The sequence below is a fragment of the Mustela nigripes genome, chromosome 16, assembly GCF_022355385.1.
Source record: "Mustela nigripes isolate SB6536 chromosome 16, MUSNIG.SB6536, whole genome shotgun sequence".
Classification (NCBI taxonomy): domain Eukaryota; kingdom Metazoa; phylum Chordata; class Mammalia; order Carnivora; family Mustelidae; genus Mustela; species Mustela nigripes.
Window position 1 is genome coordinate 35,934,198 of NC_081572.1, and position 14,431 is coordinate 35,948,628.

Genomic DNA, 14,431 nt, shown 5'->3' on the forward strand with positions numbered 1-14,431 from the left:
GGCTGTTTATGTTGTCTCCAGCTTAGAAACAGTGCTATAGGAAACATTCATGAGCATTTATAATACATGTATTTGTGTGAACATATGGATAGATTTCTCAAAGTGGAAATGTCAAATCAAAGAGAATACACATATTAAATCCTGATAGATGTTTCTGAGGGCCTCCAGAAAGGTTGCATTAATTTCCGTTTTCATAAGTTCTGTTTTCTGGTACTGAGTGTTGCCAGGTTTAGAGCTGAAAAATGGAGTCTTCTCATTTTAATTTTCATGTATTTAGTTAGAATGAGATTAAACATATTTTTATATGATTATTGACGATTTTTTGTTATTTTCATGTTGAGTGCCTAATTAATGTCTTTGTCCACTTTTTTTATTGGACTATTTTTGTTCTTTAGTTGTAAGAGCTCTTTATATCTTAAGGAAAGCTGCTTTCCTGTTCTACACTGTTATACACATTATTTGTGGTGGCTACATTACTTTGATTACTCTTTGGATTCACTCCTTCTAGGAGGTCCTTCCTCAAGCCCCTGCCAATGCCCACCTGAAGGACTTGGATGGTGAAATCTTTGATGACGATGACTTTTACCACCAGGTGTGATTTTTACACTGTTTTCTTTTGTTACAGATCAGGTTTTAGCATTTCAAAACCGCTCATAGAACTCTCTGACCAAAAGATGGCTTACTTTGGAAGGAGGATAGAGTCAGAGAGTTAGAACTGCTATCTTTAAGATCGACTTACTGTGTAATTCTGAGTCTGTTTTGGTTTTTCTTTTTTAAGAGTTTATTTTTTTTAAGTAATCTCTACACCCTGTGTGGGACTGGAATTCACAACCTAGAGTCTTATGCTCTACCAACTGAGCCAGCCAGCTGCCCCTGTTGTGCTCCTATGTTGTATTTTTCCTTTTGAAATGAAAAACTACTGCAACTACTTTGTTAGTCACTGCAGAGTGTGAAGTATCTGTAAAAAAGCTGCAACTTCCTTGAGTCGGGAGGTTTATTTTTTCTCAACCATTTTTGCTAATATTTATAGAGGATTTTTTTGTTAGTTGTTTGGTTTCTTGTCCTGTTGCTATTAGATTGGGATGTGGAGCTAAAGGGTTGGACTCCCAGAGTCCTTGAACTGCATTTCTGGTTCTATTGCTTATTAAGTGTTTTGCCTTTGGGGGATGTGTGTGCGTGTGCACGCGTGCATGCATGCATGCGTGTCTGTTCACATCAGTTAAGTATGTATTGAGATTGTCTGCTACTATTGATTATAACAATAATGTAATGTTTTGAAGACAGAATTGGTAGAGGTTGAAATGTGGCCCAGTTTTGATAGCTCTTTCCAAATATCCGTCCTGTCCACCCCCCCCCCCCTCTTTCCCTGACATTATTCTCCGCTGGCATGCTGCTCTTTTGTCTTTTTTTTTTTTTTTTTTTAAGATTTTATTTATTTACTTGACAAAGATCACAAGTAGGCGGGGGCGGGGGGGGGGGGCAGGCTCGCTGCTGAGGGACCCTGAGATCATGACCTGAGCCCAAGGCAGAGGCTTAACCCACTGAGCCACCCAGGTGCCCCCATGCTGCTCTGTTTAATGATGCTAGTGACTGTAAAGGTAGACTAAACATTTGTGCTGTTCTAGAGAACTAAAATAATTTCCTGTAATCCTGGGTCTCCTGATAAGCCATACTTAATGAAGTGCGCTTTGGGATGTACCCTTTCTAGCTTTGGAGAATCAAGGATGCTATTCAGCAGTGACACACCAGCTTTTGTTTAGCCATTATTTATCAAGATATTCTTTTTTTCTCAGCTGAATTTTTAGCGTGTTGACTTTTGCCAAAGAATTTGCAACTGCTTGTTGAAGGTTTAGCCATGATGACTGTATTATGTATTTGGTATATGGAGGAAAGAATATGGGAAAATTACACTGTGAGGCCAATAGAACAGGTGATTGTGTACAGGGGATAACTTTGAGTCTTTGCCCTAAGAAGAGAAATAATCTTTCTATTCACTCTGGAATGTTCAATGAAATTATTGCCATAAGTGAGCCTTAAAAGTAATGATGAGAGGGTATAGGAAAGAGGATTGGTGTGTCCTCAGGTATTCCTAGTCAGAGGTCCTGATTCTTTTTTCCATTTCTTCTTTATTATATCCATTTGTCAGAAGAGTAGGGAACTCTATTTTGTTCTAGGGTGTCTAAGGAAGTACCTGATATGGGATATTAATGCTGTGTAATTGTGTGAGATCATGGGAGACAATTAGAAATGCTCCAGTCTTCATTAATTGAAGTGTACATTGTTCGATGGAAAGTGCATCATAAATTAAATAGGCTTTATAAAATTAAACTGAAATTACTGAGGAGAAGTTGCTTCCACTGGCAATCCTTAGTCTGAAAGATTTTTTATTTTTTTTTTTTCTTTTTTTTTTTTTTTTTTTGCCTGGAGGTCTGTTTAAAAAGAAGTAGCATTACTTGATTGGCCCTTCATCCCAATTAATAATTTTACCTTCGATAAATTTTGATTTCAGAGTTATGACTAGTCACATCTTAGCTTTTCCCCTTGCTGGTTAATTGGGGTGCTGGGGTTAATCTAAATTAAAACTTAAACTAATAGAGGTCAGCAAGGCAGCTGAAACACCTGAGTGAAACAAATGGGGCTGCCAGGCGCAACTTTATCTTGGCTGTTTCCCAAGAGGGAAGTGGCAGCAAATTGGAGTTGTTTCAGCCTTCTGTAAAGGTGAATGATGGGTGACACTTGTTAATGTACAGCCGCTCCGGAAGCATTCCAGATTGCTTTGCTGCTGTACCAACTGCTGCCATCCATGCACAGTCAGTAGGAACTGGACCAGTTGCCAACATCTGGCAGCACAGCAAGGAATGGGTGCAAGTCTTGAAACCCCGCAGATTCTAAATATGGTGCTTAGAACTGTGCAGGCTTTAATCACTTACCACTCTTTGGCAGCGGGCTACGACAGCTTATCCTAGCCTCGTACATCACATCCCGACATCTGCTGAGCCTTGAGGCAGCTGCACATTCATTTTCTTTTCTTGCCTTTTCTCTTTGCCTCCTATTCCTCTTCTTCTCCCCACTCCCTCCCTCCCCGCATCCCCCCACCCCTCCGCCTCCCTTCAGTTTTCCTCTCCCTCCCCAATATACTTCTTGGGAGAGATGATCTGTAAAGATTACTGCTTCATTGTGTGCAAGTAATTGTGGTGATGCCAGGTCCTTGACAGACACAGCGCAGCACCTGTTCTGCTGACCTGGTTAATTTCTTCTGTTGAGTGGGATTTGCCCGAGATTGGAGCTGAAGCCAATTCAATGATAAGGCTAAAGAAAATGGCTGTATGTTTTCTGTCACCTCCCAATTAAATTGGCTTCATAAAGTGCTTTCCTTTATTTGTCAGGGTAGTAAGCCTGAGCTAAGTGTTGCATTCAGAAGTGGTACAATGTATTACAATGGGCCTGTGAGTTTTCATTTGTGTTTTTTTTTATGTGGTCATATGGAAGTGCTGGGTGGTGAATATAATACACTTCGCCATTTTTTTTTTAAACCATACTTGAAGCCAGACTCTTTGGGTCCATGTTTTGTAAGGAAGAGATTATAGCCACATTGAATTTTAATGTTTCATTGTAAGGGTTTAAAGGCTTACTTGGTTAATTCAGGCTGTGTAAATGCCCTAACTACTGAGAATGATATTCAGGGTCACAATACCCAACATACACACACATTCTCCCTCCCCCTCTCTCTTTCCCTTTGTTTCATAATGGGCCTTAAATTACTGTAACTTTCAAAGTATATCTGTATTATTTAATAAAGGTACATATATAGGTATGTACATGTGTGTATATATATACATAGAGAGAGGTATCAGATATCATAAGTAATCATAATTTTTTGAGCTGAAAAGAACTTTACAAGAAACTGCATCCCTGGGAAGTTAAGTAACTTCCTAGAAGCCATATACTAGATGGCAACACGAATACTTGATCTCAAGACTTTTTAGACCAAGCCCTGTTCTTTCTGTACCTTTATTTCTTCACTATTTCATTCTTGAGCCTTCAAAAGACTTCACTATGGTATTACATCTTTCAGTTTGTAAATAGGCTTCATTTTATTAGAACCAGGAGAAATATTATTTGTGTTAGTCATTTTTTTTTCTTAGAAGGCAGATGATTTATTGAACTCCTGTTACTTAACAATTCTAATGAAAAAAATTAGCTTTATAGTTGTGCTACTGGTTTGTTTGGAAACTGGAATTGCTGAAAGCTTGAAGTATACCCAGTGGGAAGATTTTATGAGAGAAACTGTTGACCTGCTGTAGGCATTTCTGAGTTTCCCTCTCAAGTGGAATTAGTTTGCATTTGGCCTATTTCTTGTCAAAGCTCATCCCTAAAAACAATTTCACAAAATAGGAAGGTTGTAAATGACCACAAAGGATGAGCCATTCAGAAACGTTTTCAGTATCTGTTTTTCATTTTCATTATCCTATTTGCTGAGTTCTATGAGCTGTGTTAACTATATGACTGTGTAAGGTTTTTCTTTTGTTTCGACTTGATTTTTTAAACCATCAGTTAATCTTTGACTTGAAAAGCCTGCATTCTTAAAGATTTGAGGAAGGACTAACATTTACTGAACACTAGTTATGTGCCAGCTCCTTGGCTTAGTAGATCAGTGCTTGACATACATCTTTATTTAATCCCTACAAGATCTCCAGGTTGAGATACAACTGCACTTAGCAATGAGCAATAGAAAGTGACTGCTTTTATTCTTTTCATATCCCAGACCTCGGACTAGTTTCTTGTTAGTTCATGAGGTATTTTGTTCTGAAAGGACTAATTGAGCTTAGATATTGACAAATCGATACCTGGATTTCTAAGGGTTCATTAGGATTTTGTATGTTGCATCTAGCTCTGTTTAGTTTTGATCTGGTTTGTCCTGTCACTTTGAATTTAACCAGGAGTGTCTAGAGAAAGGGATAATAGGTTTTGCTCTTTCGATGACCACTTTGATGGGTTAAATTTCTCCTTTCACATGCCATCAGGGCATGGCTATAACTGACCTTGCCACATGCTGGACTTAGACATTTGATAATGCCATAAACAAGTAATTACTAATTCAGTGAACTATTAAAAGTCGATAATGTTAAGAAATAAGGAAGAGGCAAGCTTTCTGACAAGGTGGTTTACTAATTAAATTGGTGAGTGATTAATATGGACAGTTGATGTGATGCTTTAATTGCATACATTTAGATCTCAGTGTGAATAAGATGTTTCGAGCCATTCCTGTGGTTAATGCAAGTATCCTTACTGTTGGCATATATCTTTCCAGTGGTTCAGTTGTTGGTTAATAATATATTTTAAAGTTTGATTTGAACCTGTTCCTTTTAATTAGTTGTCAAAAAACAGATACCTTCTGGTTCAAAGCAGTATTTCATTTTTATTTTGTTGCTGTTACTTGAGATGTGGGTTGTTTCTTTAAAATTTGATAAAACTTATTACATTTAGCCCTGTATGATGATTTTAGAGAGGATATAGATATGTAGTACATAAACTTGAAGTTTGAAATTATGGCAGAAATAAGGTTTAGGTTTCTTGAGGCATAGTAGAGGTTTTAAAAAAAAAACAACAACAACAAAACAATCTGGGGCATCTGGGTATCTTAGTTGGTTGAGTGTCCCGCTCTTGAGTTTGGCTCAAATCATGATCTCCGTGTCGTGAGACCAAGTGTTAGGTTTCGCACTTGGGCAGGGAGTCTGTTTGGGATTCTCCCTCTCCTCTGCCCCTTCCCCTGTGTTTTCTCTATCCCTCTCCCTCTTTCGAATAAATAAATAAATCTTAAAAAACAAACAACAACAAAAACAAACCAATAACCAATTAAACTCCAGTTTTAATAGTTACAAGATTATTTTGTGTACCACATGTAAGAATTTTATTTGAGATATATTCTAGCTTCTGTGCTAGAATGTGTCAATGTTTAGACCCAATTTCAGCATCAGTATTGGCATTTGACTGCTAGCATGGACTTGCCCTTGTGCAGACTGCATGGGGTAAGAGACCCAAAGCCGTATTTTAAACGCAAGGTCCAGAAATTTCATCCAACAGTCGTGTCAAGGGAAAGTACACGTGGCTGGCCCTCATTTCTTTCAGTTTCCTCACTTTAAAAAACATCAGAGCATGACTTCAGTACTACTACCTCATTTAACAAAGGTAAAACCTCAGAACAAAGCCTGAAGCAGTACATTTTATGGAGCCAGCTAGGAAAGAGATAAGAATTGGCTTAGAAATGTTAAAGAAACTTTTTCAAACACAGGTGATACCCTGGGAGTATGCTAGGCAAATATGTGGCCAAAATTGCCTTTTCTATACTAATAAGCACAATGTCAGCCGGCTGAGTATAAATCAAACACAGGACTCCAGCAGTATTTTAGTGGCCCAGTGTGAAGATTTTGGTACTTCTCAGGAATGGGGAATGCTACCTGTTCCCTAAAGTAAATGATATCTTCTTATTAAATCATGCTCCTTTAAAGTCAATGATAGGGAAAATGATTTGGCGTAGAAAGGAGAGGTTAGATAGCATCTTTGAAGAACATCAAGGCCAGACTGACTTTTTGCGAACTGGAGCCTAAAGCAAGTACATGACTAGTATAGGATCACCCCACTTAGTGAGTTGGGGCATGGAAATCCAAGAATTCTTGCTCCTGGTTTGATTTTCTTTCCAGCATATTAAGCTGCCCTTTGATCTGACATGTTTGAAAATCCATTTGAAAATTTCCTTTTCAGAATAAATCTGTTTAGGATATTGGACGTCCAGTGAGTATATCTGTTTGCACTCTGACGCTTTTATGCAGTTATGAACTTCATTCAGTTAACACTTACTGTACCAGATGCTAGGTTTATAAAGACAGAATCCCTGCCCAAGGAATTTGTGTCATCCCAAAAGGAGTGAGATTCTCTCTTAATTTGTATGGTCACATAGCTTCTCCTTAAGAGTGTGACTTCATTAAAACTCGTGTGGAGAGGGACGCCTGGGTGGCTCAGTTGGTTAAGCGGCTGCCTTCGGCTCAGGTCATGATCCCAGGGTCCTGGGATCAAGTCCCACACCGGGTTCCTTGCTCGGCGGGGAGCCTGCTTCTCCCTCTGCTTCTGCCTGCCTCTCTGTCTGCCTGTGCTCCCTCGCTCTCTCTCCTTCTGTCTCTGACAAATAAATAAATAAAATAAAATAAAATAAAAAACTCGTGTGGAGAAAGTAAATGGTGAAAGAGAGTAATTGGGTCCTTGATACAAAAACATACATGTAGTTGTCTGGTGTCTGCCCTGATTAACATACCAGTTTCTCTCCCAGCATATACCTGATCTGATTCCCAAAGTCATTTTCTATAACTTCTGAAAGACTTTAAGAGGGGTGCCTGAGTGGCTCGGCCAGTTGAGCGTCTGTCCGACTCTTGGTTTTGGCCCAGATCGTGATCTCAGCGTCCTTGGATGGAGCCCCTCTTGGGGCTCTGCACTCAGAGGGAGTCTGCTTATCTCCTTCTCCCTCCATCCCTCCCCCAGCTTATGTGTGAGGGCACATACTCTCTCTCTCTCTCAAATAAAGAATGAAATCTTTAAAAAATAAAATTAAATAAAAGACTCTAAGAGATGTTGTTTGATATAAACTCTGGATAATATAAAATCCCTATTTTCTAAGAATGTAGTAATTGTTACAAGCTCGATTGCGATGCCAGTAGCCACTGAAACTTACCTCAGGCTAGCAGAGCCTTCATGTTGGTGATAGGTATTGGAGGGTTCATTTAGCTATGGCCTGCTTTTGTGTATTTCTGAAATTTTCTATAACAGAAAGTTAAGGAGAAAAAAAGCCTTCAGATTTCTATCTTCCTTGCATCATTCATTCAATAAATATTTGCCTGCCTGCTGTGTCTGAGTAACTGCTATTTTAGGCTGTGCTGTGCTATCTAATGCAGTAGCTGCTAGCCACGTGTAGCTATTTAAATTTAAGTTAATTAAAATAGATTACAGTTAAAAATTCAGTTCCTCAGTCATACTGGCCACATCTCAAGTGCTACGTGGCCACATGTGCTAGTGGCTACACTACTGGACAATGCAAGTATAGAACTTTTCCTCATCATAGTTCTTTTGGAACTCTGTTAGGGGCTACGACAAAGGCAAGTTTTGTTGTTGTGAGCCTCCATTCTAGCTTAGAGCTGGGATGAAAAGGGAAATGTATAGTGACTGTATAATAAGAAATTCTAAAACTGGGTATGGGTGAAGGGAATACTAGGGTAGGCATGGGATGGTTGCTATTTTTGTAGGAAATTCAGGGCATAAGGCTGTTCTTGAGCAGAGACCTGAAGGAAATATATTGCAGCCATGCAGGTGCCTGGAGGAAGAGACTTGGGGACAAATGGAATGACAAGTGCAGAGCCTCTGAGGCACAGTGGAGAGTGGGACGCTGTAGGAAATCCAAGGAGGCCAGTGTCTCCGGAGTGGAGTAGCAAGAAAGAGTGATATGAGAAGAGAGAAGAGAGGTAATGCAGGGCCAGGTACTATAGATCTTTGTAAGCTACTGCGGCACTGTGGCTTTTATTGTGGCTGAAATGGGAAACCACTGAAGGGGTTTGAATAGAGGAGTTGCATGATTGGACTAATATTTCAGAAGAATCTCTCTGCTGGCTCATGTTGAGAATAAACTGTAGGGGGTAAGGTGGCAAAGACAAAACGAGTTAAGAGTCTAGTGATAATCAGTCAAGAGATGGAGGTAGCTGGGACTAGGGTGGTTTGCAGGGAGTGCTAAGTGGTTGGATTCTGAATTTTTGTTCAGGGTGAACCGACAGGATTTGCTGTTGGATTTAATACGGGATGTGGAAAGAGAGGAGTCCAGGATGACTTGAAGGTTTTTGGCCTGAGCAATTGGAAGGACGAAATTGCCATTTACTGAGATGGGGAAAGCAATGAGAGAAGCTAATTTGGAGGCGAAATCTGGAATGTAGTTTTGGTTTTATTAAGCTTTTTTTTCCTCTGTGGACCTGTTTTGGCTTTAATTATTTTGATCATCTATTACATTAATTTTAGATTACCTCAAAAACATTCAGTTGGAGTTCTTGAAGAGGTTAATTCTATCTGTAATTTTGGGGTTCATGGGAAGGTCTGGGCTTGACTAAATTTGAGAACCACCAGCATATAGATTATATTTAATACCAAAAGGCTGAACGAGATTACATAGAGAATGAAGGGAGAGAAAATAGAATTGATTCAAACCCTGAGACCTGGGACATTCAGACATTTAGAGGTTGGGCAGATGAAGGGCAACCAGCAAAGGTGACTGAGAAGAAGCAAAGTAAGTTAAGAGAGTGAGGGAAGAGTGATTTCCCAGGTTCCATGTAAAAGTGTTTCAAGAAGGAGGAAATATAGTATCATCCTGATACCCAAACCAGACAAAAGCAGCACAAGGAAAGAAAATTACAGACCAGTGTCTCTTAGAAATATAGATGCAAGAGTCCACAGAGTACTATTGACTCAATCCAGCAACATATAAAAAAAAGATTATGTACCATAACCAAGTTGGATTTAACCCAGGAACACAAGGTTGGGTTTAACATCAAAAATCAATTAATGTTAATACACCATATCAATAGAATAAGGACAAAAACCACATGATCACCTTAATAGATGCAGGGGGGAAAAAAATTAACCCTTTTGTGATTAAAAACACACAGCTAAAAAAACAAAAAACACCACCACCAAACAGGAAATTGTGAATAGAAGGGAACTGTTTTACTTGCTAAAGAACATCTATGAATATTCATTTTTACCTACTCGGTGGTGAAAGACTGAATGCTTTCCTCTAAGATTAGGAACACGACAAATAGTCTATGCTTGCCACTAACACTTAACATTGTACTAGAGGTCCTAGACAGACAGTTAGGCAAGAAAAAGAAATAAAGGCATCCAAGCTATCTCTTATGTGCAGATGGCAGGATCCTATATATATCTTATACATAGAAAATCCCAAAGAAGCCACCAAAAAACTATCAGCTAATAAACGAATTCAGCAAAATTGCAAAATATATCTCCAAAAAATCAATTGTGTTTCTGTGCACCAGCTGTGAGCAATCTGAAAAGGAAAACTCTTCTATTTATAATAGTATCCAAAAGAATAAAATACTTGGGAATAAATTTAACCAAGGAGGTGAAATATTTGTACATGAAAAACTAAACATTGTTGAAAAAATTTTAGAAGACTTGAATAAATGGAAAGTCATCCCATGTTCATGGAGTAGAGGAGTTAATATTCTGAGGGTGGCAGTACTCCCCAAACTAATCTTCACATTCAGTACAATCCCTATCAAAATCCCAATGGCCTCTTTATAGAAATTGATAAACTGATAATTCATATGGAAATGCAAGGGACCCAGAAGAGCCAAAACCATCTTGAAAAAGAACAATTGGAAGACTCCTACTTCCTAATTTCAAAACTTACTACAAATCTACAGTAATGAAGGTGTTACAGTACTGGCATAAAGTTAAGTATATAGATCAGTGGAATACAGAAATAAACCTTTACATTATGGTCAGTTGGGTACGGGTGCCAAAACAATGCAACAGGGAGTGAACCATCTTTTGTCTTTTCAACAAATAGTGCTGGGACAAATGGATATCTACATGTAGAAGAATGAAGTTGATGCCCTCCCTCATACCTACACAAAAAATAATTCAAAATGGATCACATACCTAAATGTAAAAGCTAAAACTATAAAACTTTTAGAAGAACACATAGGAGTGAATCTTCCATGAGCTTTGGTTAGGACTTCAAAAGTGCAAGTGACAAAAGAAAAAAAATAGATAAATTGGACTTCATTGAAATAAAAAATCTTGGTCCTACAAAAGGTACCTTCAGGAAAGTGAAAAGACCTACAAATATTTGTGGGAGAACATATTTGCAAATCATATGTCTGGTAAGAGACTGGTATCTAGAATATATAAAGCACTCTTACAGAAGGTAGAGTATATGGTACTCTTACAGGTAGATACAGTGGAAGCATGTGGAAATTATCATTTGGGTGCTTTTTTTGTTTTGTTTTCTTATACTTTATGAATTAGGAAGCCATGAGTGAGAAGATGTGGCAGGGGCTGGAGGTTTGAGAAAGGAGGAGGTATGGCAGAGTCCCCTGACAGAGGGGAAGAATGAGTGGAGGGGAAACCTGCCGGGGAATTGTCAGGTAGCACCGAAGATCCATATGAGCTCATGCTGATGACTTGCGATGGGGGAGACCAGTTCCCACAGTCTTGTCTTTCTCTCCAGCCAGTTCAGCCGCATGGATGCAGGTACTGAGATTTAACATGCTTGGGGATTTTGCCAAGGGAGTGCAGGCACATAATCCCTTTACTGTGTTTCTGAAGTTTAAAAAGTTAGGAAAACTCATGGTTTTGTGTTTTGCTTTGTTTTGGTTAAGTTTGTCAAACTTTTGTGGTGGCAGCATCTGATGTAAAAGGTCATAAAGCTATTATAAACCTGTAAGGCTTTATTTATCTCACCTAGTGGGGATGATTCATACATTTTGCTGCAGAAATATTCATGTGTTTGACGTTAGGGTGCCATCCCAGACTCTGCTGGGGCATTTGTATTTTATACACTGTCTTATCCTCCTAAAATGCTCAAAATTCTGAATTCCAAGACCCATCAATCCCCAAGGGATCTGACTCTGTTTGACAAAGGGATATTACATCTTTTGAGGAAGTTGAGAGTGTATACCAGGAGTGATTATCCTGATGGACTGTGGAGTCACTGCCACCTGAGGAAGGAGGGAATAAGCACATGAGGGGAAGAGGCAGGATGCTGCAAAGGTCTCAGGATCAATGGGTTATTGATCTGGTGGGGCCGAAGAATTATTGGAGTCTAAATGCTAGAAGGAGAATGTCGGAAAGACAGGGAAAGGTTTGTTTCACTGGGCTTTTTATCCCTACAGGACATCATTACAGAGCACAAGTTAGTACTACCCTTCTGGTGTCTTCCTTGTGAATTCTTTCAGTAAAATTTTCTCTAGTTCTGAATGACTTCCTCCTTATTCTTCCAAGACAAAAGATACATTGTTTGATGCCATGTAAAAAAACATTGCCCAGGAATGCCCAGAAATAGTCAGTGACTGAGCTGGGGTCCCAAAGGATAAAGAAAAAAAGGACACATACCAGGACATCCATCTGGCAATTGAGGGGCAGAATACTGGAAATGGGGACTGTTGGAAATTCTGAACAATAGAACTCTCTCTCTGTACATTGTTACTTTAGTATGGATTAGGAAGAATGGCTAAATGCTGTCACTTGATTCTTATAAAATTGTTTTTATTTGTAAGAAAAAGGAAAGGCAAATTGTCAAAAGAAGAAGTTCTTTAGTATTCGAATGCTTAATTCTTAACTGTGTCTGCACACATCAGGGCCTACCTAATACTGATGGTGATTTACTTACACTCCCAGTTAATAATTAGACATTGGGAGACATTATATATCATGCCTAATGGAATATATGGGATCTGATGAGAAAGTTTTCTGTTTTGACTAATAAATTTTAACCCAAATGGCCAAGCCTAGTGAAATATTACGGCCTTTGAAATATTTTAGAACTTGTGCAGAGAAAACAATGTTACTTTATTCAGTGAATGAATTTATCATTCCTTCGAAATTGTAGGCCTTACTTGGCTCTCACTCTGGAGTGGAGGCATGGTGTAGCACTGAATCAGAAAGTGGAAAAACTAATCAAATCCTTAAACACCAAAGGCAGCGAGGCAGAGTCAGGCTGACTTTTAGTGGTAGCCTCCAGGTATACATTTTCTTATTTTAGTAACCAAATGTGGGTTATTTGTAACGTCAGCGTTAAGATGCTTCTTGAATTTTATTCACACCTCCTGATTTCTCTCCATTCTTCTATTTCTCTTCCTGTAATTATTGTACTTGCCATTGCAGAAGCTAGATGCTGTTCATCTCTGATCACAAGATCTAGAAGAATGCTGGCTACATAACTCGTTTTAGAAATGGTTTTGAATAAGCGCTGTGTACAAGGCAGAGTGCAGAGTTCTGTGGGAGGTGAGCATTTGAGTCAGACTCTACCCTGCCTTCGGGATGCTTACAGCCAGGTAGATGGGATGACAGAAATACAAACAAACCAACCAACATGGTTGGTGAAGAGGTATGAAAGAATTAAGAAGAGAGAGAAATTAATAACAGTTTGGAGGAGTTCGAGAAGGCTGCAGGGAAGAGGAGATGGCATTTGATCTGGCCTTCAAAGACGGATTGAGGGGCCCCTGGGTGGCTCAGTGGGTTAAAGCCTCTGCCTTTGGCTCAGGTCATAATCTCAGGGTCCTGGGATCAAGCTCTGCATCGGGCTCTCTGCTCAGCAGGGAGCCTGCTTACTCCTCTCTCTCTGCCTGCTTCTACCTACTTGTGATTGCCATCTGTCAAATAAATAAAATCTTAAAAAAAAAAAAAAAAGAAGAATGAGATCTTTTAATTCATTTGGATTTTTTGTTTTTTCTTTTAAAGATTTATTTATTTATTTTAGAGAGAAAGAGGGAGCATGCATTGGATGGAGTGGGGGGGAGAGAGGAAGAGAGAGAGAATCTCAACCAGACTCCCCACTGAATGCAGAGCCTGACAAAGGGCTCAATCCCATAACCCCCTGGAGCCAAAATCAAGAGTCAGATACTCATAAAGAAGATGTGATATGTGTTGTACACATACATACACAGACACATAGAGTGGAATACTGTTCAGGCATTAAAAATGAAATCTTATCATTGCAACAACATAGATAGAACTAGAGGGTATTATGCTAAGCAAAATAAGTCAGAGAAAGATTATTATCATGATCTCACTGATATGTGGAATTTAAGAAACAAAACTGAGGATCATAGGGGAAGAGAGGAAAAAATAAAACAAGATGAAAACAGAAACAAACTATAAGAGACTCATAGTCATAGGAAACAAACTGAGGGTTGCTGGAAGTGAGGGGTAACTGGGTGATAGACATTAAGGAGGGCACGTGATGTAGTGAACATTGGGTATTGTATAAGACTGATTAATCACTGACCTCTACCTCTAAAACCCATAATACATTATATGATAATTAATTGGATTTAAATTAAAAAAAAAGTCACACACTCAACCAACTGAGGCACCCTGTTTTTGTTTTTTTTTTTTTAATTCAAGCTCTTGGAATAGGTTTTTAAGAAGGGTAATTTTTTTTTAAAAGATTTTATTTATTAGAGAAAGAGAGTGTGGGGACTCGTATCTAGAATACATAAAGAACTCTTACAGCTCAATAATAAAAAGGCAACCTTATTAAAGAATAGCCAAGGCTTATCTGAGTAGACATTTCTCCAAAGAAGATATACAAATGACCAGTAAGCACAAGAGGATATTCAACCTCATTAGCCATCAGAGAAATGCAAATCAGAACCAC

The 14,431-nt window shown here is 38.8% G+C and overlaps 1 protein-coding gene across 2 annotated transcripts in view; it reads left to right on the forward strand.

The window, feature by feature from the left end:
* The window catches only part of AATF (apoptosis antagonizing transcription factor), a 97,961-nt gene that overhangs the window by 43,933 nt on the left and 39,597 nt on the right, over positions 1-14,431 (forward strand). Inside the window, exon 8 of one of the 2 annotated variants that reach the window (XM_059378491.1) lies at positions 509-592. The exons of the other annotated variant lie outside the window; for it this stretch is intronic. Within the exon in view, the coding sequence (XP_059234474.1) occupies positions 509-592 (84 nt within the window). The remainder of the gene's footprint in view (positions 1-508; positions 593-14,431) is intronic. 2 annotated transcript variants of the gene reach the window in all.